Genomic DNA, 21,514 nt, shown 5'->3' with positions numbered 1-21,514 from the left:
AAACAACCAAAATTACTAGACATTCAATAAATGAATTTAAATGATGGTCTTAAATTTACATGGCAGATGGGAAATGTCTTAAATTTACAAGGCACTACCGACATAATGTAGGCCAAATTAGTTCATTATGTTGCTAAATAACCATAAGGCCACTCAACAACTCTTAAGTGTGAAGACAAATTCACAATAATTGAAAAGAAGATACAAGTCCCAAAAACAACACCAACATGTGTATGACAATGCATTTACAAATATCACATAAAAGCGACAACAAAAATAGCATGAAATATATTCAAAATGCATGATAAGACAAAATATTGTAGAAAACTTAATAACAATAAACTCTAACATCATAATCATGCTATAAGAAAAATATTCAATTTCAAACCAAAAGAAAATTGAATCTTATACACACCAAAATATTCATGCCACAATTGATTCACATATATCAATGATTCTTTAAATAAAATAGTGAATAACTCTAGACTCAATTATTTCCTAAATAAGGAAATATACTTTACGTTTATAAATAAACAAAGAAAATTAGAATTATTATTTTCAAAACTTTAAAGAATCAAATTCTTACTTTTTGTACCAAAAATTTATTCATAATATTTTCAGATTCGTTATTAAAAGACAACACAAACATATTTTAATCTTTATTTGCCTAGTTCTCTCAAAATAAACTTTATGTACAAAATCTTCATGAATCACAAACTAATTTCAAATGGAAATTAAGCTGCAAGATATGATAATGATATTTGAAAATCATGTCAAATCAAATCCAAATACTTATTTGTTAACAACACATTTATATTTGCTATACTTGCTACCGGAAAGATATAACAATACAAAAAAAAAACTTTATAAATAAGTCAAAACTAAATATTTGATTTGAAAAGATTAAAGATTCAACCAAATCATATTCATATGAAAATCCTTAATTCCAAAATTTCTGAAACTTAAAATAGATGTTATGGGAAATTCCAAAGATTAAAGATTCAACCAAATCATATTCATATGTCAAATGCGAAATTCCCATGCTCCTGGCAGTGAGCATGGGAATTGAGGAACTAGTCTGCTTCTCGGACTCACAGCTTGCTGTCAATCTAATCTCAGGGGAGGCATCCAAATTTCATGCCTATGCGGTTACAATTCAAAATATTAAGGAGATCATAGCTTCCCATGGATACACTATCCTTCACACTCTTAGAGAAGGAAATCATTGCGCAGACTTCCTAGCCAAGCTTGGAGCCTCATCTAATGAAGATTTATTGGTGCATCAGTCACCCCCTCATGGTCTCATCGACATGATCAAGAATGATGCTATGGGAGCTTACTTCCTAAGAGCATAATTCTGTTTCCCTGCTCTCTGTTTTCTTCTGTTTTTGTTTTTTAGCTTTGTTACCAAAAAAAAATGCGAAAAGTTCATTTGACCAGTTCTTCACGACTTGCAACATTGAAGAAAAATATTCTTTCAAAAAATAGGCTTACAAGTGTGATCGGTTACCAAAATGGTGAACTCTGTTATAAATTTCATACCGATCATATATTCTTATCTAAAATAACAAGTTAGCAAGACATCCACATGTGTTATTTTATTTGCCAAGCATGTGCAAGCTAACAAAGTAATATAATCTGGATCCAAAATATACATAATCCAAATACTAGAATTGTAACGGCCCGATTTTCAAAACAGGAGTGCATTTTTTTTTAAACAACTCAATGACATGCACTAAAGGATTCAGGATTGTCTTTAATTTAAAATCAGAGTAAGTAAAACATTTTGAAAGCATTACCAACAATACAATCTGAATCAAATGTCATATTTTATAAAACAATATTAGGCAATGAGCTTTTACAATCAAATCATGCACTACGAAAGCGTAAAATAGTGTTCGACTATTCATTTCTCATGGTAGTATCATTTACAGCGGTGCCCAAACAAAAGAAGTAAAATTACATAAACATAAGACACCACAAGTAAAACATCTAAGCTGATCCTTAACTCTGAACTGGGATGACATGGTACAAGATCCCACCAATGGCATCAAGCCTGACTGCCAAACTGCTACACCTTCAAAGCCTTTGCTATTCCCGCAAAGCACACTCCCTATTTGGATATGGGGCAAAGCCCGATCCACTGATTAATGTAAAGGGTCACGATCTAATAACAACATAATTACAAAAATACTGCAGGTATATATACTAGCATGGTAAATGGCATCAGCATAAACATTCCTCACACAAAATATAATGATGCACAATTAGCCTAGCAAATGCAGACTCTACATGTGTGATACAACCTCCACTGGCCTATCACATGCAAATGATTCCGGAATAATCCACTCCGCAGAGGGTAAGAAAATCATGATGCTCATAGATTTAAGGTGGGTTCCTTCACGGCAGACCACACCCCGCGCGTCCGTGCGTCTCCACAGACTACCGTGTACTATAAGACCATATTTAAGGTGGGTTCCTTCACGGCAGTCCACACCCCGCACGTTCGTGCGTCTCCACGAACTACCGCGTATTATAAGACCCAATCTCATAGATTTAAGGTGGGTTCCTTCACGGCAGTCCACACCCCGCGCGTTCGTGCGTCTCCACGAACTACCGCGTACTATAAGACCCGTGCGTCCAATGGACTAACACGTACCATGAAATGCATGAGCATATATTGTCCACTCAATATGTGCAAATGCAACTCTTATACATCATTCAACATATGTAGTATAAAACATGCCTCAACTGGCAGTTCACATATTATCTTTCAATTCATATCAAACAACATTTCATGAATCAACATGCATTTCATATATTTATTCACAAATCATATGAAAGCAACGCACATCAACATATCATAATCAAGTTGATTGCAAACAAATCCCACACTGGGCAAACACATTCACTTAACATATCATATTCACAATACACACAATAGGACATACACCATCCAGGCATTTAAGTAACTATGATGTTGAAGAAAGTGCCCCTTACCTGAGCAAAGCATTCCTTACAACGTACTGCTCTACACTCGTAAGCATCTACAACAGGAACGTCTCTAAACCCTCGAGCTAAGTATCCTAGCAGATACAGTGACTTAGGTAAATATCGACTCTAAAGCATTCTACCCGTTCTAAGCGAAATTCAACTCACTCGGAAATATGATCAACTTCAATAATTCCAAAAACTTAAATAAAATGTTTTCCAAAAGAGCCTTCGTCTCAAAACCTCTCAAAACACTTAATCACCATAAATTTGACAAAAGTAACTATGGAGAACTTTCTCTCATCAGAGACTTTTCTTTCGAAAATTTATCTACTCAAAACATTTTGTTCTTTAGACAATTTTCGAAATAACAATGTTTCTAAAATATTCTCCAAATACTTCGATGAGACTAATTTAAATTGCATGTTTTCCTTAAAATCACCCAAGGAAATATTTTCTCAAATACTCTAAGTCTTCTGAGAGACCTTAAAGATTTCCAAACAATTTGACAAATACTTTTCATGTTCAGGTGAATCCCAAAATATTATCCGTTTTGAAACCTCTTTTCAAAACCACTCGAAAATAAGATAAAATGAATCTGACGAATTTTCGACAAAGTCTCCTTTGTGTTTACATCGCATACCAGAGCCTCTGGCTCTGTCAACCTAACACATATTCATAGACAAAATATTTTCACCATTCAACAGTTTAAACATAAAAAATTCGAACTCTGATAGTGTCAGCAGTCACTTCCAGAGTTAGCTCAGACACATTATTTTCAGAAAATCATAATAAATTCATTCGTCATCGAAACATTGCGAACCATTGGTCCATTTCGACCATCACGACGACGCAAATCCATTGGTCAACTCATTTTCACATTTCAACAGTTTTAAAATGACGAAAATGCCCTTGTACGGTTCAGCCCTTTCATCCGGACAAATATTTCCAAAAATGCTAAAATTTTAAAAACAATCCGATCATAAATTTTCCTATAACCATATGAACTCACAAGAAAAATCAACGACATTTTTCAAAAATAATAATATTTTCATAATGCACAAAATAATATTTTCGTTCAGCTTTATATAATCATAAGCCATGTAGCTATAACTTTGGCCAAAGGAAATTTGAAAAGATAGAGCTTCTAAAACACAAAGACCATTTTAAATCAACAACAACATGATAAACTACAATCCATAACTTGATCAAAATATAAGTTTTCCACAAATCAATATTAAGTATCACTCTCTACAATAATCATTGATTTAAAAGGAATATATAAACTCTAGTAACAAAACAAACTTGTTGTTTTCAAAATCTAAGGATCACGACATATATATATATATTATGAGCTTTTATTACCAACTAATTTGGGGTTTTCTTTCTTTCTTATTTTGTTAAACAAAAACTCTTATTCTTATGAGTGGTTAATACGGCCAGCTTGGAACGAAATGGAGAAAACTTTTTGTGCATTTAGATCTAACACTAGATCTATAAAAATGAAGAAAACTTGACCTTAAACTAGTGTAGGAATTTTTATTAAGGAAAGCATAAAAGAAGGTGTAGCACTGTTACCTCTATCCTTGCTCTTCTTGCTAACAAAATACTAAAGACCCAAAGAAGCTTTTAGGAGTGAGAGAACGTAAAAAAAATAATTGAGGTATGATTATCTACTTATAGAAAAGCCAAATGCTTCTTAACCACCTATTGTTATTAGTAATCACGTGGCTAATGTTGGGCCAAGTATAAGTTAATGGTTTAATATGTATTATTCTAGATATTTATTTGTGATTTAACCTAGTCCCCAAGTCTCTAATCAAATGCGTCTCATTATATGTCGCTAACTCTTCTAATTAAACTAACTCTCGCGAAGCAAAAGTAATTTTTCTCTTGAGTCCGAATAATAATAATAATATACACTTTGTGCGGAATAAATTTTGATATCCCGCGATGATTTATTTTCTTATCAGAACTTTTCTCAACTCGCGGGTATAATATTCCTAAATTTCTCAAAACGTCATCTCAATGACAAGTAAATTTCCTGAATGAATATTAATGACTCCGAAGGTCCAATAATATTTCATTTGTAGGCGAAAACATATTCATGCTTAACAAACATTATGAACATCATACTCAATCACACATAGTAGAAAACAACGTATGTGAATCAATTCCAGATCTCACATAGTAAAATTGCTCAACCAGTATAAAGCCCTAGATTTAGTCATAGTTAAATTACGGGTCTTACATTACTACCCTCCAAAAAGAAGTTTCGTCCTCGAAACTCAGATAACAGTAACGACTTAACTAGTCATTACTGCTACAAATACTGACATGACAAGACACCTACTGTGACCCTTTACAAAGTCGTATAGACTTTAAAGTCTAAACCACCAGCTAGACATCACACCTTGAGTTCTCCACTCAGGTTCATCTCAAAGACAACACAACACGTCACTAGGTCCCTCGGGAGCCTAGGTCAACAATCAAAATTCTCGATGTCTCCACATCTACCCTCCAAAAATTTCACACTACAACACTGGGTAAGATTGACTTGTCCCATTCAACATGAAGTTCACTTTCTATCAACAACACATTAAGGATGATCAGTTCCCCAATTTGTCAATAGATCGCTAGCATTCATGATGGTGGCGTAGACCATCTTAACCAAACTGTGATAGTGTTTCTTGCAACCTGCACTCAGGTCTATCCTGAGGCACAAGGAATATAATCATTCCAACATAACATCAATTTCCATTAGTTTCTATAGTCATCTTGCTTCTTTTCGATAGAGAACAACCTCTAACATTCGACTAAGAACCTCCCAACATTCTCAAAATTGCTTTATCAAGCCTCATACAAGGTTAAGATCCTCAATTCAAGCGCTATACTCCTTTAGCCTTCCATATCTATCATTTTAATCACATCTCTTAACGAAAATTCTCTCTTGAATTTTCTTCAGGCCTCATCATCCATTAGTTTTCCTCTCAGTTGAGGCCTCAAAACTACATAAACCTCTCGAATAGCTATCAAGTGTAGAACATTCGTCACGTCCAAAACAAAATACACAAACATTCACTGCTACTCCGACCACGAAGTTGATAGAAGAACCATGAAGTTGCCGCCTCTATAAAGAGTTTTCATCCCTTATTAATATTCATTCCTTTTTGACTTACTCCAGTCACACTACTTTACCGATCTGAAACTCTTCACATAGGAATCCTATTAAAAATTCACAACTTGTTGACAAGTTTAAACAAACACCGTTTTCAATGGATCAAAATGTTAAAATCAACATCCTACTCAATGCTTAACAATGTTTACATAGAATTTCCGTCCAAGATTTCCAATACTCTCATCATGCCTTAGCATCTTAAATCTCCAGATCAACACCTAATTTGTATCAACATACCTTAACCAAAATTATTTCCTTCCCCGAATCAACGTTTATCCTCACATGAACTCTTTATACTTTCCTTAAATAACCATGTGATGTCCCAAACAAGTCTTTCCTCCCGTAAACTCCTAGCCTCTTTTCAATAATCCATATCAATCTTAACCCATTTCAACTTTCAGGATTCTCATGAAATTCCATATCCAAAATATATGTTGAAACACTTCCATTCTCATCATTGTTCAACTATCAATGTTACCAACATCTCAAATCATTGGTTTCTTAACGTGCTTATATCACGTCTTGGTATACTTCACTAACTGTTTCATCATAGACGAAATCCTCATAACTCTACTTAGAACTCATTCGTCCTACCTTTCTGAAACTCGTAAGTACAACTTTAACATCCTCATGGATTTCCTGCAATCATTCCTTACCAGACTTGAGTTCTTCCACTCAAAAGTACTTACTTTTTCAGTCGGCTACACACAATAAATATACATTGTTAACATCGATGAAACAATGCCCTTAAGTCCAAAATTCAATACCATAGTGGCAAGTTCCAAATCGTGTGTGTAACAATTCCTTCATAAATTCTCAATCTTGCAAGTCATATCTTCCAACTAATACTCATAACGCATCCCGAACCTTGGCGGAGTCCATCACCGTAGTCACTTAAATTTCCTTTTGATTCCAACATTTCCTCAATTCTTAGACTGCCTTTACTCTCTTGTCCATGTCGAACACTAACCTGTCGAGTAACTACTTTGTAGGCACTACCCTCTTTGCAGATACCTCAACTTCATCCTTTTTGACTCACTGGTCAAAATCCAAAACCATAACCGATTCAAAGTTATGTTGGGTTATTTTATAAACGTACATGATCCAAACTTCTCCTTTCTTTAACGATTATAGTCATAGCGGAATAATCTTATAATTTTCTCATTTCACTTGAGTCGTCAAGACTTATCCAAAAATCATGGAATCCTTTTTATCCAAAATAATTCACCTCCCATAGACAACTTTCGGTTACTAACGTAGATACACTTCTTCACTCATCGACAAGCTCCCATCATACTATCAAGGTCTCCTTCTAAAATTTGTTTCCTTAGATTCCCAAATGTCTGGTACTCACTTTCTCCCATTACATCTCAAAATATTACTCGGTCCAATCTTGAATTTTGTCGCGTTCTCTTAAACTGTTAGGTTCCTCTCAAAGCATACCTAACTCCAAAAATTTACTTTACGGCTTTACGTCAAAGTACTGCCGAAATCACACACTTCACTTATCTCACAAACAATTGAAACTCATAACCAAAATCCCAACGATTAACTTGTTCAAGAACAACTCATCCAATCACGAAAACAATCTGATAAGTGAAACACATTGTTCACGCTTAGTCATGGAATAAATCCTATTTAAGTTCCCATAACATTCAATTCACCTCCACCTAATCTAAGATGAATCACTACATATTAAGTCCAACGTATCTCTTGGTTCACCACCCAAAATCTAGCCGATAAAATCTCTAACCGCCTCAGGGTTATCAATCAAACCATCACTCTAATTCCACCCAAGCGTTACGAATGTTCAGACTCTCCCGGTGCTCAACAGTCTTAACGGTCTTAACACTCGCGCAACTGTACAACTCCTCAAAGCTCATTCCCCAACAACACCCATACTTCTGATTCTCTTAGATCATACAGATGTCAACACCCATCTGCAAACACTTTGTTTCAAACCTTTCTCCTCAAGATATCCATCATTAAAAGATCTAAGTCTCGAATCTAAACTACCTCGGGCACCTAGTCTCACATTCCAAGGCAACTACTACCTTTCAATCCTTTACTTCGCATTACGAAGTCTAATCGCTTCAACATGCGGCACCCCTTTAGCTCCAAAAAAAAAGTACCTCAGCTCGTATTCAAGACTTCACATACGTCATGACTGACAACTCTTCTTAATGCACCACCACTGTGGTCACATCACTTCACCAATTACCAACTTTGTTCTGTCTCATCTTGAAATTCACCGAAGAATACATCAAATGCCCTCTTCAAAGTTTCTCAAACTTTTCTCTTTCCAACAGACTTTCCATCAATCGAGCGTTCACCGATCCCAACATAACACTCGTGAGTGACTGCCAGTCAAGGTAGCTCCCAAACCTTGGTACTAGTCTGAACCCATCTCAATTCTAACTTACTGCAAACTTGTCCTCTCTAGACCATTGCATCAAAAGGGGATCAGGAACAATCGTTGACCACAATCAACTAATGCTTTAGGTTCTAGCTACTCTTTTTACAAAGGGGCTAAAACACATTTCTCCACATAAAGGAATAAACAACTAAATAAGCATATCATACTTGATTTAAAACAAAGCACATAGGACACCAAACACTTATGCGTACTAAACCCGACTCTTGATCAGCTTAGGACACCCGACTCACAACCCTTGAAGTAAATCTACTACCATGCTCTGATACCACAATGTAACGGCCCGATTTTCAAAACAGGAGTGCATTTTTTTTTAAAACAACTCAATGCCATGCACTAAAGGATTCAGGATTGTCTTTAATTTAAAATCAGAGTAAGTAAAACATTATGAAAGCATTACCAACAATACAATCTGAATCAAATGTCACATTTTATAAAACAATATTAGGCAATGAGCTTTTACTATCAAATCATGCACTACGAAAGCGTAAAATAGTGTTCGAGTATTCATTTCTCATGGTAGTATCATTTACAGCGATGCCCAAACAAAAGAAGTAAAATTACATAAACATAAGACACCGCAAGTAAAACATCTAAGCTGATCCTTAACTCTGAACTGGGATGACATGGTACAAGATCCCACCAATGGCATCAAGCCTGACTGCCAAACTGCTACACCTTCAAAGCCTTTGCTATTCCCGCAAAGCACACTCCCTATTTGGATATGGGGCAAAGCCCGATCCGTGGATTAATGTAAAGGGTCACGATCTAATAACAACATAATTACAAAAATACTGCAAGTATATATACTAGCATGGTAAATGGCATCATCATAAACATTCCTCACACAAAATATAATGATGCACAATTAGCTTAGCAAATGCAGACTCTACATGTGTGATACAACCTCCACTGGCCTATCACATGCAAATGATTCCGGAATAATCCACTCCGCAGAGGGTAAGAAAATCATGATTCTCATATATTTAAGGTGGGTTCCTTCACGGCAGTCCACACCCCGCGCGTCCGTGCGTCTCCACAGACTACCGCGTACTATAAGACCAGATTTAAGGTGGGTTCCTTCACGGCAGTCCACACCCCGCGCGTTCGTGCGTCTCCACGAACTACCGCGTATTATAAGACCCAATCTCATAGATTTAAGGTGGTTTCCTTCACGGCAGTCCACACCCCGCGCGTTCGTGCGTCTCCACGAATTACCGCGTACTATAAGACCCGTGCGTCCAACGGACTAACAAACCCATCCTAATACTCTGGATGGGCTTTATAGGGATTACCATTTAATAAAATAAGAACAGTTTCCTGCTTGCTTTTAAGATTTGCTCGTTCGTCGCAAAGTAAAAGACGAGAGATTTCGAACCTGAAGCTTTAAGAACTCCTACGTGGTAACAGGGGTTACGGCTAAAAACACCAGTTACTTCTATAAGACCAACAGCTCCTAATGGAAGATTTTCCTTTTCTATCAGCCGCGTTAGTGAAGCAGGAACTCAGAGTAACATTGCTATCTAATCGATTTTCGAAAGAGCAAACTTCATTCATTGAACGCAAGTAAGCGATAGATCCCAAAGAATCGATCTCTCTTTTAGTTGTTGAATTTCTCTTTGATTGATCAATGTGTGATATTCATGAATCAACATGCATTTCATATATTTATTCACAAATCATATGAAAGCAACGCACATCAACATATCATAATCAAGTTGATTGCAAAAAAATCCCACAATGGGCAAACACATTCACTTAACATATCATATTCATAATACACACAATAACACATACACCATCCAGGCATTTAAGTAACTATGATGTTGAAGAAAGTGCCCCTTACCTGAGCAAAGCATTCCTTACAACGTACTGCTCTACACTCGTAAGCGTCTACAACAGGAACGTCTCTAAACCCTCGAGCTAAGTATCCTAGCAGATACAGTGACTTAGGTAAATATCGACTCTAAAGCATTCTACCCGTTCTAAGCGAAATTTAACTCACTCGGAAATATGATCAACTTCAATAATTCCAAAAACTTAAATAAAATGTTTTCCAAAAGAGCCTTCGTCTCAAAACCTCTCAAAACACTTAATCACCATAAATTTGACAAAAGTAACTATGGAGAACTCTCTCTCATCAGAGACTTTTCTTTCGAAAATTTATCTACTCAAAACATTTTGTTCTTTAGACAATTTTCGAAATAACAATGTTTCTAAAATATTCTCCAAATACTTCGATGAGACTAATTTAAATTGCATGTTTTCCTTAAAATCACCCAAGGAAATATTTTCTCAAATACTCTAAGTCTTCTGAGAGACCTTAAAGATTTCCAAACAATTTGACAAATACTTTTCATGTTCAGGTGAATCCCAAAATATTATCCGTTTTGAACCCTCTTTTCAAAACCACTCGAAAATAAGATAAAATGAATCTGACGAATTTTCGACAAAGTCTCCTTTGTGTTTACATCGCATACCAGAGCCTCTGGCTCTGTCAACCTAACACAAATTCACAGACAAAATATTTTCACCATTCAACAGTTTAAACATAAAAAATTCGAACTCTGATAGTGTCAGCAGTCACTTCCAGAGTTAGCTCAGACACATTATTTTCAGAAAATCATAATAAATTCATTCGTCATCGAAACATTGCGAACCATAGGTCCATTTCGACCATCACGACGACGCAAATCCATTGGTCAACTCATTTTCACATTTCAACAGTTTTAAAATGATGAAAATGCCCTTGTACGGTTCAGCCCTTTCATCCGGACAATTATTTCCAAAAATGCTAAAATTTTAAAAACAATCCGATCATAAATTTTCCTATAACCATATGAACACACAAGAAAAATCAACGACATTTTTCAAAAATAATAATATTTTCATAATCCAGAAAATAATATTTTCGTTCAACTTTATATAATCATAAGCCATGTAGCTATAACTTTGGCCAAAGGAAATTTGAAAAGATAGAGCTTCTAAAACACAAAGACCATTTTAAATCAACAACAACATGATAAACTACAGTCCATAACTTGATCAAAATATAAGTTTTCCACAAATCAATATTAAGTATCACTCTCTACAATAATCATTGATTTAAAAGGAATATATAAACTCTAGTAACAAAACAAACTTGTTGTTTTCAAAATCTAAGGATCACGACATATATATATTATGAGCTTTTATTACCAACTAATTTGGGGTTTTCTTTCTTTCTTATTTTGTTAAACAAAAACTCTTATTCTTATGAGTGGTTAATAAGGCCAGCTTGGAACGAAATGGAGAAAACTTTTTGTGCATTTAGATCTAACACTAGATCTATAAAAATGAAGAAAACTTGACCTTAAACTAGTGTAGGAATTTTTATTAAGGAAAGCATAAAAGAAGGTATAGCACTGTTACCTCTATCCTTGCTCTTCTTGCTAACAAAATACTAAAGACCCAAAGAAGCTTTTAGGAGTGAGAGAACGTAAAAAAAATAATTGAGGTATGATTATCTACTTATAGAAAAGCCAAATGCTTCTTAACCACCTATTGTTATTAGTAATCACGTGGCTAATGTTGGGCCAAGTATAAGTTAATGGTTTAATATGTATTATTCTAGATATTTATTTGTGATTTAACTTAGTCCCCAAGTCTCTAATCAAATGCGTCTCATTATATGTCGCTAACTCTTCTAAACTAACTCTCGCGAAGCAAAAGTAATATTTCTCTTGATTCCGAATAATAATAATAATAATAATAATAATAATAATAATAATAATAATAATAATAATAATAATAATATACACTTTGTGCGGAATAAATTTTGATATCCCGCGATGATTTATTTTCTTATCGGAACTTTTCTCAACTCGCGGGTATAATATTCCTAAATTTCCCAAAACGTCATCTCAATGACAAGTAAATTTCCTGAATGAATATTAATGACTCCGAAGGTCCAATAATATTTTATTTGTAGGCGAAAACATATTCATGCTTAACAAACATTATGAACATCATACTCAATCACACATAGTAGAAAACAACGTATGTGAATCAATTCCAGATCTCACATAGTAAAATTGCTCAACCAGTATAAAGCCCTAGATTTAGTCATAGTTAAATTACGGGTCTTACAAGAATCGATGCAGACTTTAAATCAATCTCCAATTCAAATAATACGAAGGCAAATACGTATTATAACCAAATTAATACCCTTTATATATTTGTTTAAAGCAATTCATAAAAAGTAATTTTAAACACAAAATATTTGGAAATCAAAGTAAGAGTTTCTAGCCAAACTTCAACAAAGCAAAATTACCAAAGCTGCATAGCATATGGATCCATAATATATATTTCCGCAAAAGTATACAGAATAATAGCAACAATATTTACTGGATCATCGAGTCATCACAAATAAAGCAAAATAGCAATAAATGGTTGCGTCACCAAATCAAACAAAATAAATTCCCAAATAAAACATAAGAAGAAGGGGTTTATTCGAAAGAATGAATTGGAGAACTCGCATGATTAATATAAATAAATAATAAGGGATGATCACAATGAAAAGAAATTTTATGGTAGTTTGTACATACACATAAATCGATCAAACCGTGGAATTTAAGATCGACAAAATCCCCAAATTAAAATTTTAGGGCTTATACGATAAAAACAAATTGAAGAATCCTTAACAAAAATTGGAAGAACTCAAAAAACTTAATAAATCAAACATGAAGACCTGCTCTGATACCACTTGTTGGAAATTTAGGTCTTAATAAAAAAACAGATTTCATAAAATATGTTAAACGATTATGAATCAATAGCGGAAGCAAATAAAATATTGAACATGATCATGATCGGATCTACGACATGTTTGATTTATCAAGATATTAAGAATTAAAGTATTAGGAATACCTGAATAAAGCTTTCATAGCATCCCTCTCACCAAGAATGATAACCAAAGAGAAGGTGATCTGAAACAAACATCAACATCAACACGGTTAGCGGTGACTGATTTGGTTCTTCCTCAACCGGTACCTTTATGCGTCAAGTTCTCTTCAGATGGGGAGAAGAGAGAGTTTGCCATGTCCGGTGTATTGAGGACCATAACCTCTTTTATATTGGATGGCCATTAGGGTTTCCCATTATTCCGTTAATGGGCCATCCGGACATCCACTCATGTTGAGTCCATATCAACTAATTAAATAATTAATTATCCAAAATAGAAATCTAATTAGCCTTATTACTTAATTTGATCACTAATCAATTAAGACTCTAAATTGATAAATAACTAATATAATTATTATTACGATATTTGCCCACATAATGATATTGAAATATTATTAAATAATAAAATATTGCAACAATATACTCATTGAACATTTGTTTTATTCCTTACAGAAAATTTGTCTTGAAATTTCAAGTCTCAAATGAATGGTAAATGAAGAAGAATTGGACAGGTCTTGCTGCAAAGTAAGAAAACCACAAGAGATGCTGCTCGATCCAAGTCGTTCACATCGGTAGCTTAACTAATTATGTCATAATGGTATAGTGGATGAATCAAGGATTTTTCCTTGTTAACTTAAGAATAAGCTTCATCACTTTAATTCTTTTTATCAAGAAATGAGTTTTATTTTTGTTTTTTCATGTCATGTATTGCTAAACTCTTTCTTTCATTGGTTGCTAAACTCTTCATGTCATGTATGTTTTATTTTTGTTCTTTTTTTATGATGGCATTTGCTACATTGATCTGCATTGGAGATCACCCAGCCTTGTTGTCATTGTTGTGAAAAGTGAACATGTCATACAAGGTTGTTGTCTATTCTAGCATATGGTATATGTTAGAGAATAAGAGTGTTCTCACATTAACTTTTACAAGGTTTAGAAACTTGTACAAATATATGCATCTGTTTAAACTATGATAATTACATTGTAAATCTGGAATTCTGATAGACTAGGGTCCAATACATGAACTGACCCAATACATGCGAACTGATAGAAGCTACTTGAATAAGAGTTCGTTAGTATTCTGTTATAAAACAGGGAGAGAAAGCTTAGAGTCATTCAGAAAGTTCATTAACAGTTACTGCTTTGGTCTAGGAGTTCATGAACTCTGATATAGTTAGTATTCATCTTTCTTTTTCAGTCGTCAACATTGTAAGAGCTTGAAGCTCACCATTTTCATCAAATAAATTCGCAGTGTCTATCACATTCATTGCTAATCAATACTGCATATATCGCGGTGAAGATAGGAGATGTTTTAGAGACTAAAATACTCAAAAATAGATTGATGCATTACTGTTGAGAGGCTAATATACATGAGGAAAATACTGACTATGGCATTAGTCACTCAATCTAGTGACAACATGTTTTCAAGCTTTAGTTATCGAACAAATTCTATATAAACAAACAGGTTCGAATTGTTGTGGTCTACAACTTCTATAAAAATTTATGCAAACCAAGCTTTAATGAATATCGACATGTTTGTATGCTGAAATGAATACATTGTCACTTTAATACACAAGCTACAAAACAATTTTCCAAGCACTTCCCAATAATAACAGCATTAATGTATGTACCTTTAAACTCTTATTGACATTTGGGGTATGTTTGCGAGCAGAATTTTGGAGGGGAAACCTTTGGAGGGTATTACACCGTGAGCATACTAAGACAGAGGAGCAAGTTCAATAGTATAGCTCGTAGTATAAGTCATCATAGTGTAGTACATTTTAGTGAAGTTTAATACATATTAGTAGTACAATAGCCTTGTATATAAATACTAAATCCACTCTTCATTCACAGTCAATCCAAATTACACTCATTTCTCTCATTTCATATTATGATATCATTTCCTCTTTCAAGAGAGGTTGTTACAATCCTAACTAACCTTTTCCGCTGCGTTCATCACATTTTTCTCTCTTCATGGATTTTCATCAATTTTCTTACACCTTATTGATTTATTTGTGTTTTCAGCAAAATCTTTAGTAATTCTTCTTCAATTTGAAGAATTTTTCTTTTTTTGTCATCAATTGAAGTTTATTGTTTCACAAGGTTCTTCAACTTTTCATCATATTTTCTCTTTGTTTGTGGTAATTGTGTTCGTCATCTTCACCGATCTCTTTGATTCGAGTTCATCATCGTGCCTCCATGTCGGATTCAAGCAGGTTTGCGACAAGTACAATCAACTAATGATTATGTGTTTCACGCTCATCCAAGCGAAGGTCCAGATTCTGTGACTATAACTGCTCTTCTCACTAGTTTGAATCATCTTGCTTGAAGAAGATCCGTGCAACGCGCTCTTGGTGCGAAGAACAAACTCGTCTTCATTGATGGATCAATTCCAATTCCTGCTTTTGATGATCTGAGTTGTAGTGCTTGGGAATATTGTAACCTCTCATTCATTCGTGGCTTATCAATTCTATTTCTCCACAAATTACTCAAACTACTGTATTTCATGAACGAGCACTAGATCATGGAATTAAGCCAACCAAGACATCTCATGGAAGTTGTGGAATCTAAAAGATCAACTACATGAAGATTATGAAGACCCAACAACTTGAAACCCATGAGTCCCACACACGCTGTTAATAAAAAAACAACTTTTTGATGTTTTTAAGCCATGCGCCTGATGCATGCTGTGCACAGGAACTTGCCTATTTAAAGCATATTTTCACCCAAAATTAGAGATGCGACCGTGGTTGTTGCAAGAGTGTTAAAACAGAAGTTCCAATTCGAGCTTGGAATAGGCTCCAGAATTAAGAGAAGGAAGCAACACAAAAAAAAAAGTGGACTAATCCAAATTTTCACCTTCTCTTAATATTCAATGATAGAGATATTATATAGAGGCTACTGTAACAACTCTGATAGCAGGTGTCCAGTGATCCGATAAAAGTGCAACTAAAAATATTCTAACAAGTGATAAATCTAGTAACTAGTTCAATTAACCACTAGAAGCTTCTTCTGATCATTTGCTGGCATCGTTCTTTTTGGACTTATTGGTGTCATTGTCTTTAAGCCATGTTGGGCTTTTGATCACTCTTTTTTCTCTGGATGGCACGGTACCTTTATCCACCTTCGGTTCAACAACAGTCTCCTTTGTACTAGCAGCAGTAGTGTCTTTTGTACTTGTATCAATACCATAGTCACAGAATTCGTCGATCCACATGAGAACCGCGAACCAATTCGTGCGTACCGGTTCGCGGTTCTTTTCCGTACCAATTCGTGCCAATTCCTTTTCTAGTACGTTGAAAGTGACGAACCGGTGAGGAAGAAGATCGGAGCAGCCACCAGAAAGAGAAAACAGGGAAGAAGAAGAAGATGGAGCGGTTTTGAAAACAGCGGAAGGGAAAGATGAAGTGGTTTTGGCTTTGGGAACATGGAAAGAGAAAACAAAACGGTGTCAGACTTTTCTTATTTTTCTTTTTTCTATGAAAAAAACAATTAAAAAATTGGGTACTGCTGAAGCAAATTATCCCCCACGTGACCTTATTAGATACACAACTCTCCAAATCTAATTTCTAATGTTATTTTTTTTTCCTTCATATTTTGATATAAAAAAAGGCGACTATTTAATTTTAAATTTTAATTAGACCAAAATTTGTATTTTTATTTTTAAAATTTGACCAAAATTTGTTGATAGTATAATTATTAAGATATCAACATGTATAATACGAACCCAAGCGAACCGACTCTGTATACCCCCTCACGTACCGAATTCTTGACATAATGCAAACCGCGTACCGCGTACTCGTACCACGTACCGACGAATTGCGTATTTGGTGACTATGATCAATACCCTGATCTTCAGACAGAACCATGTCCTCAAGGTTCAGACATGGGAAGCGTGTCTTCAATGTTGCCATGTCTTCCCATGTAGCTTCTTGTGGCGTGAGTCCAGACCATTGGATCAGAACTTGAAGTTGTTCTTTCGTGCTGGTACGCACAACTCTGTTGGCTAGAACGACTAGAGGTTGCAACTCCACTAACGTGCCAGTGACAGTGGCATAATGACAATGGGTGTTGATCCATGAAAAGGTTTGTTGGACAAGTAAAAAACAGGGTGGATTCGCGCAGAATCTGGCAGAGCAAGTTCATATGCCACCTTGTTAATGACTTTCACCACCTTGTACATTTTACATTAAATATGTAGTTTTAAATAAATAATTGTTGTTTTTTAATAATAAGTTATTATTTTTAATATTGAACATGTTAGACAAACCCTTTATTTGTTTGTAAATTTTAATGGAGTGAGTGCTTAATGAGTATAATCTCGAGACGAATCAACAATTTCCACACGTATACAACTAAAGTACGGTGAACAAAATGATACCTTTAAATTTTTTGTTGAATATATATTCAATATCCAATTTTTTTTTTTTGGTAGTGACCGGGGTTTGAACCCCGAACCTTGCATATTTTTTGCATTAAATTATTTAAAATAAAATAAAATTTTAAAAAACACAAAATGCTTGGATGAAATACTAAGGTACTAGATGGAGAATGCATAATGTATGCAAGGTTCCGGGTTCGAACCCCGGCCACCACCAAAAAAAAAGATGGAGAATTTCTTTTTTCACCCCACTAGCTTTTCGCATGTCCTCATGATTTTGGATAATATAATTTGAACGGTGTCAAAATGTTTTAGAACATTTCAGAAGTACCCCTAAAAGAAACACTTCAGAATCTGATCCAAGATATAGAGGGTGGGAAAAGGAAATCTACTGTTTCCAAACTAGCCTCAAAAAACAAAGATACCTTATTCATAGGGAAAGAAAAACAAACTTATGTATAAGTACACTTCTCCACCCTAAACTCTAATCTCCCGCAGCAAAAAAGGGTTTTCTCAATCATCACACGATGGTAGAAATTTAGGGTTTTTAGCTGGTAACAATATCACTTCTCATCATTTCTCATCATCGTTGACTTCTCAATTGTTTGTGATTTGTGTTCATAGTTTTCCTTTTGTGTTAGTAAACACAGACACTCCTCGGATTATAAGTTTCCCCGTGACGTGTCGTGTTCGACACCGACACGAGACTGACACATATAATTCCACTTAATTAAATGATTTTTTTCAAATTATTTCCAGTGTCGGCGTGTCAATGTTTGTGTTGTGTACGGTGCTATGTCAACATCCGTGCTTCATAATGTGTTATTAACCCTACATAATATGTTTCTTACTCTTTATAGAGCTTCGGTTTGAGAGTTCTGAGTTATTGTTTTTGTATTTCACTTTGAGAGCAGTTTTGTTTTGTTTACTCAATTTGTTTCTATGCTTACTTAATATCAAACTTTTACCACTTTGAAATTTATATACATAACTATGAAATTCTTTATGGTCTGTTTCAGAAGAGAACTTTTAAGGGTTTCAGAAGACTAGGTCTATTTTGATTTACCTACATTCACGATATAAAATATTTCCCAATTCAACATTCTTTTTTATGTTGTTGATTTCAGAACATAAATGGAGCTTGAGGAAGATCGACTATCGAGTCTGCCAAAAATAATTCTTCATTGCATTTTGTTAAGGTTACCAGAGAAAGATCGTGCTAGAACAAGTGTTTTGTCCAAGGCTTGGTTAGACACATGGTATACTTTTCCTATCTTGTCTATTAGTGATATTAAAATCCCAGGAATGCCTCAAGCAGAACCAATAGAACATAGTGAGAGGAAGAGAAAGACCTTAGAATTTTGTGATTACGTGAAATGGAGAATGCTAAAATTTCGTGATCAAGGCTTGACTATCAAAGAATTTAAGCTCGATGTGTTCCGTTTAAAGCTTCACCATATATCAAACGATATTAATATTTGGTTGAAATTGGCTTGTGAATGTGGTGTTGAGGTACTACAGTATTACCAAAACTTATCGGTCAATCAACACCAATGCGAATACCATGTCTTGCCAATAAGTGTCATTGAAGCCAAATCACTTACAAAGTTGGTGTTGGATGGGTTTATAGAGATTGATCCAATATTCATGAATTATTCAATCAAGTGTCTCTCTTTGAGGGTATTGTCACTAAGGCGTGTGCATTTGGGAGATGAACATGCAATTAACCACCTCATTTCTCTTTGTCCTTTGCTTGAATATATAACTTTGAAATCATGTTATGTGTTAAGTTCTGGTGTTGGTACAATGGAGTTAATGAAGTCTTTAAGCATTAGTGGTCTGCAAAATCTCAAGAGTGTTGATGTTTCAGGAATACAATATGTTTCTATTGATGCCTCGAGTCTTGAGAATTTATGTTACTGTCCTGAGGATGATAATTACAGAGCACCATCTATGATTGTTTTTATTGATTTTGATAGGTGTAGAAATTTGAAAGAGTTATACTTGCAGTCTGTGGCAAGTACTTTTTTGACAGACAAGTGGTTTCTTGAATTGTTTCCAAAATTCCCTTTTCTTGAGAGTTTGGAATTTAAAAAATGTGCAATTGCTGAGAGGATTGATATTTCAAGTGTTCGACTTAAGAGGTTGGAGTTTTCGCGTTGCTTTAACTTGAAGGAGGTTAATATTGATGCTCCAAATCTACTGTCACTTGGATATAATGGTATTGGTGTTTCAAAACCTACTATATCTTTTTTGAGAAATTCTAGTCAGCTGGAAGTCAATATTCAAATTGCGGTCGATTATGATGATCTTTGCAACTTGAGGGAATTTGTGCAAAACATTAAACCTAACAATATTTTGACATCACTATCTCTATTCATCAGTGCATCAAATGTGGTGAGTATGAAATAGCTACTTGATTCATTGGTTAATTCAGTTTGTTTATTGATTTTTGTGTATACCTTCCCTGGATTATGTAGGATGCATTGGACCTAGTTGCCTTGCAGGTTTCATCTCCTCCGCCAAGAATCAAAAACTTGATCATAGAAGATGTTCCTAATTATGAATATATGTTCTCGTCTCTAGTAAATATCTTACTTTCAAGTTGTTGTCCTGCAACTATTTCTTTGAGGTTCTATTCTTTTTCGCGCAACAAAGCATTCGTTGAGGTATGTCATTGTCTCCCATGTTCTTTAAATTTGAAGTTCTGCTTTGAGCAATTTCTTTCATAACATATTGTGATTGTCCTATATGACTGAAGGGGGAAAAGAAACTTGTTTTCCTTTTATGCCATGTTTTCCTTTTATGTCGAACATGTTGCGTTTATGCTTAGAATGATTATATTTTTATCAATATAAATGTTATGTGTATCTTTTGAGTTCTAACTATATTGTGTTAATCGTCAATAACTGCAGTTTTTCTATGCGACGTTGATGAGAAAAGAGAATGACTGCTTTTGTAGTTCTGATGATACAAAGTGTTGGTGGCATGACTTGAAGGATGTGAAAGTCACGAGCACTGTGAAGATCGATGAGAATGTTGATTTTAAGACCATTTTGGAATCGTTGCAAGCTTGTGTACTAACTTTTCCACCTCAAGAAAGTATAAGCTTTAGTCTGGAATTTTAATGTTGTTATGATCAATAAAGTATAATGTTTTTCGTACAGTATGTTTCAATTAAATTTTTTGAGCAAGTAACTTGTTGAATAAATTGGTTAATCAAAGTATCTACATTTCTTCGCTTCTCTCCTCTTCCTTTCTGTGATATGTGTTCCTCCTTATTATTGAATTAACTGAAATTGTTATAATCAATCAATTTAGTTCCACAAATTTACGACACAGTAAACTACCTCTTGTGTAAAAAATATGGTAAGGTTGCGTGCAATACACCAAATGGTGGGATCCCTTCCCGGGCCCTGTGTATGCTGGAGTTTTAGTGCACCGGGTTGCCCTTTTTTAAACTACCTCTTAAATTAAAGAGTTTCAATCAATTTAGTTCATTCGCCAAACTATTTTCATTCGCCAAACTATTTCTTTAATAAACTTTGATTACCACTGAGTGAAGATTTATTTTAACCTTTAATAGTCTTTT

At 34.6% G+C, this 21,514-nt stretch overlaps 2 protein-coding genes and 1 long non-coding RNA gene across 3 annotated transcripts; 2 read left to right on the top strand and 1 right to left on the bottom strand.

The window, feature by feature from the left end:
• Nucleotides 1-971: 971 nt before the first annotated feature.
• Nucleotides 972-1,355, top strand: LOC146946395 (uncharacterized). Its single transcript, XM_085748212.1, has one exon. It carries the CDS (start codon nucleotides 972-974, stop codon nucleotides 1,353-1,355), a length of 384 nt encoding a protein of 127 aa, XP_085604338.1.
• Nucleotides 1,356-1,812: 457 nt separating this feature from the next.
• Nucleotides 1,813-4,645, bottom strand: LOC146946394 (uncharacterized). Its single transcript, XR_015026714.1, has 3 exons — nucleotides 4,570-4,645; nucleotides 3,001-3,086; nucleotides 1,813-2,113 (listed from the first exon to the last, which is right to left on the bottom strand). It is a non-coding gene; the product is annotated as an uncharacterized LOC146946394 (long non-coding RNA).
• Nucleotides 4,646-19,056: 14,411 nt separating this feature from the next.
• Nucleotides 19,057-21,149, top strand: LOC146946393 (F-box/LRR-repeat protein 13-like). The gene is made up of 3 exons (XM_085748897.1): nucleotides 19,057-20,319; nucleotides 20,403-20,591; nucleotides 20,838-21,149. The coding sequence occupies exons 1-3, from the start codon at nucleotides 19,057-19,059 to the stop codon at nucleotides 21,048-21,050; spliced, it is 1,665 nt and encodes a 554-aa protein (XP_085605023.1). The 3' UTR covers nucleotides 21,051-21,149.
• The last annotated feature ends 365 nt before the right edge of the window (nucleotides 21,150-21,514 follow it).

The sequence above is a fragment of the Medicago sativa genome, chromosome 2, assembly GCF_051527215.1.
Source record: "Medicago sativa cultivar Bolivia chromosome 2, Bolivia_mono, whole genome shotgun sequence".
Classification (NCBI taxonomy): domain Eukaryota; kingdom Viridiplantae; phylum Streptophyta; class Magnoliopsida; order Fabales; family Fabaceae; genus Medicago; species Medicago sativa.
The sequence above is the reverse complement of the archived record's forward strand: the minus strand, read 5'-3'. Positions and strand labels throughout refer to the sequence as shown.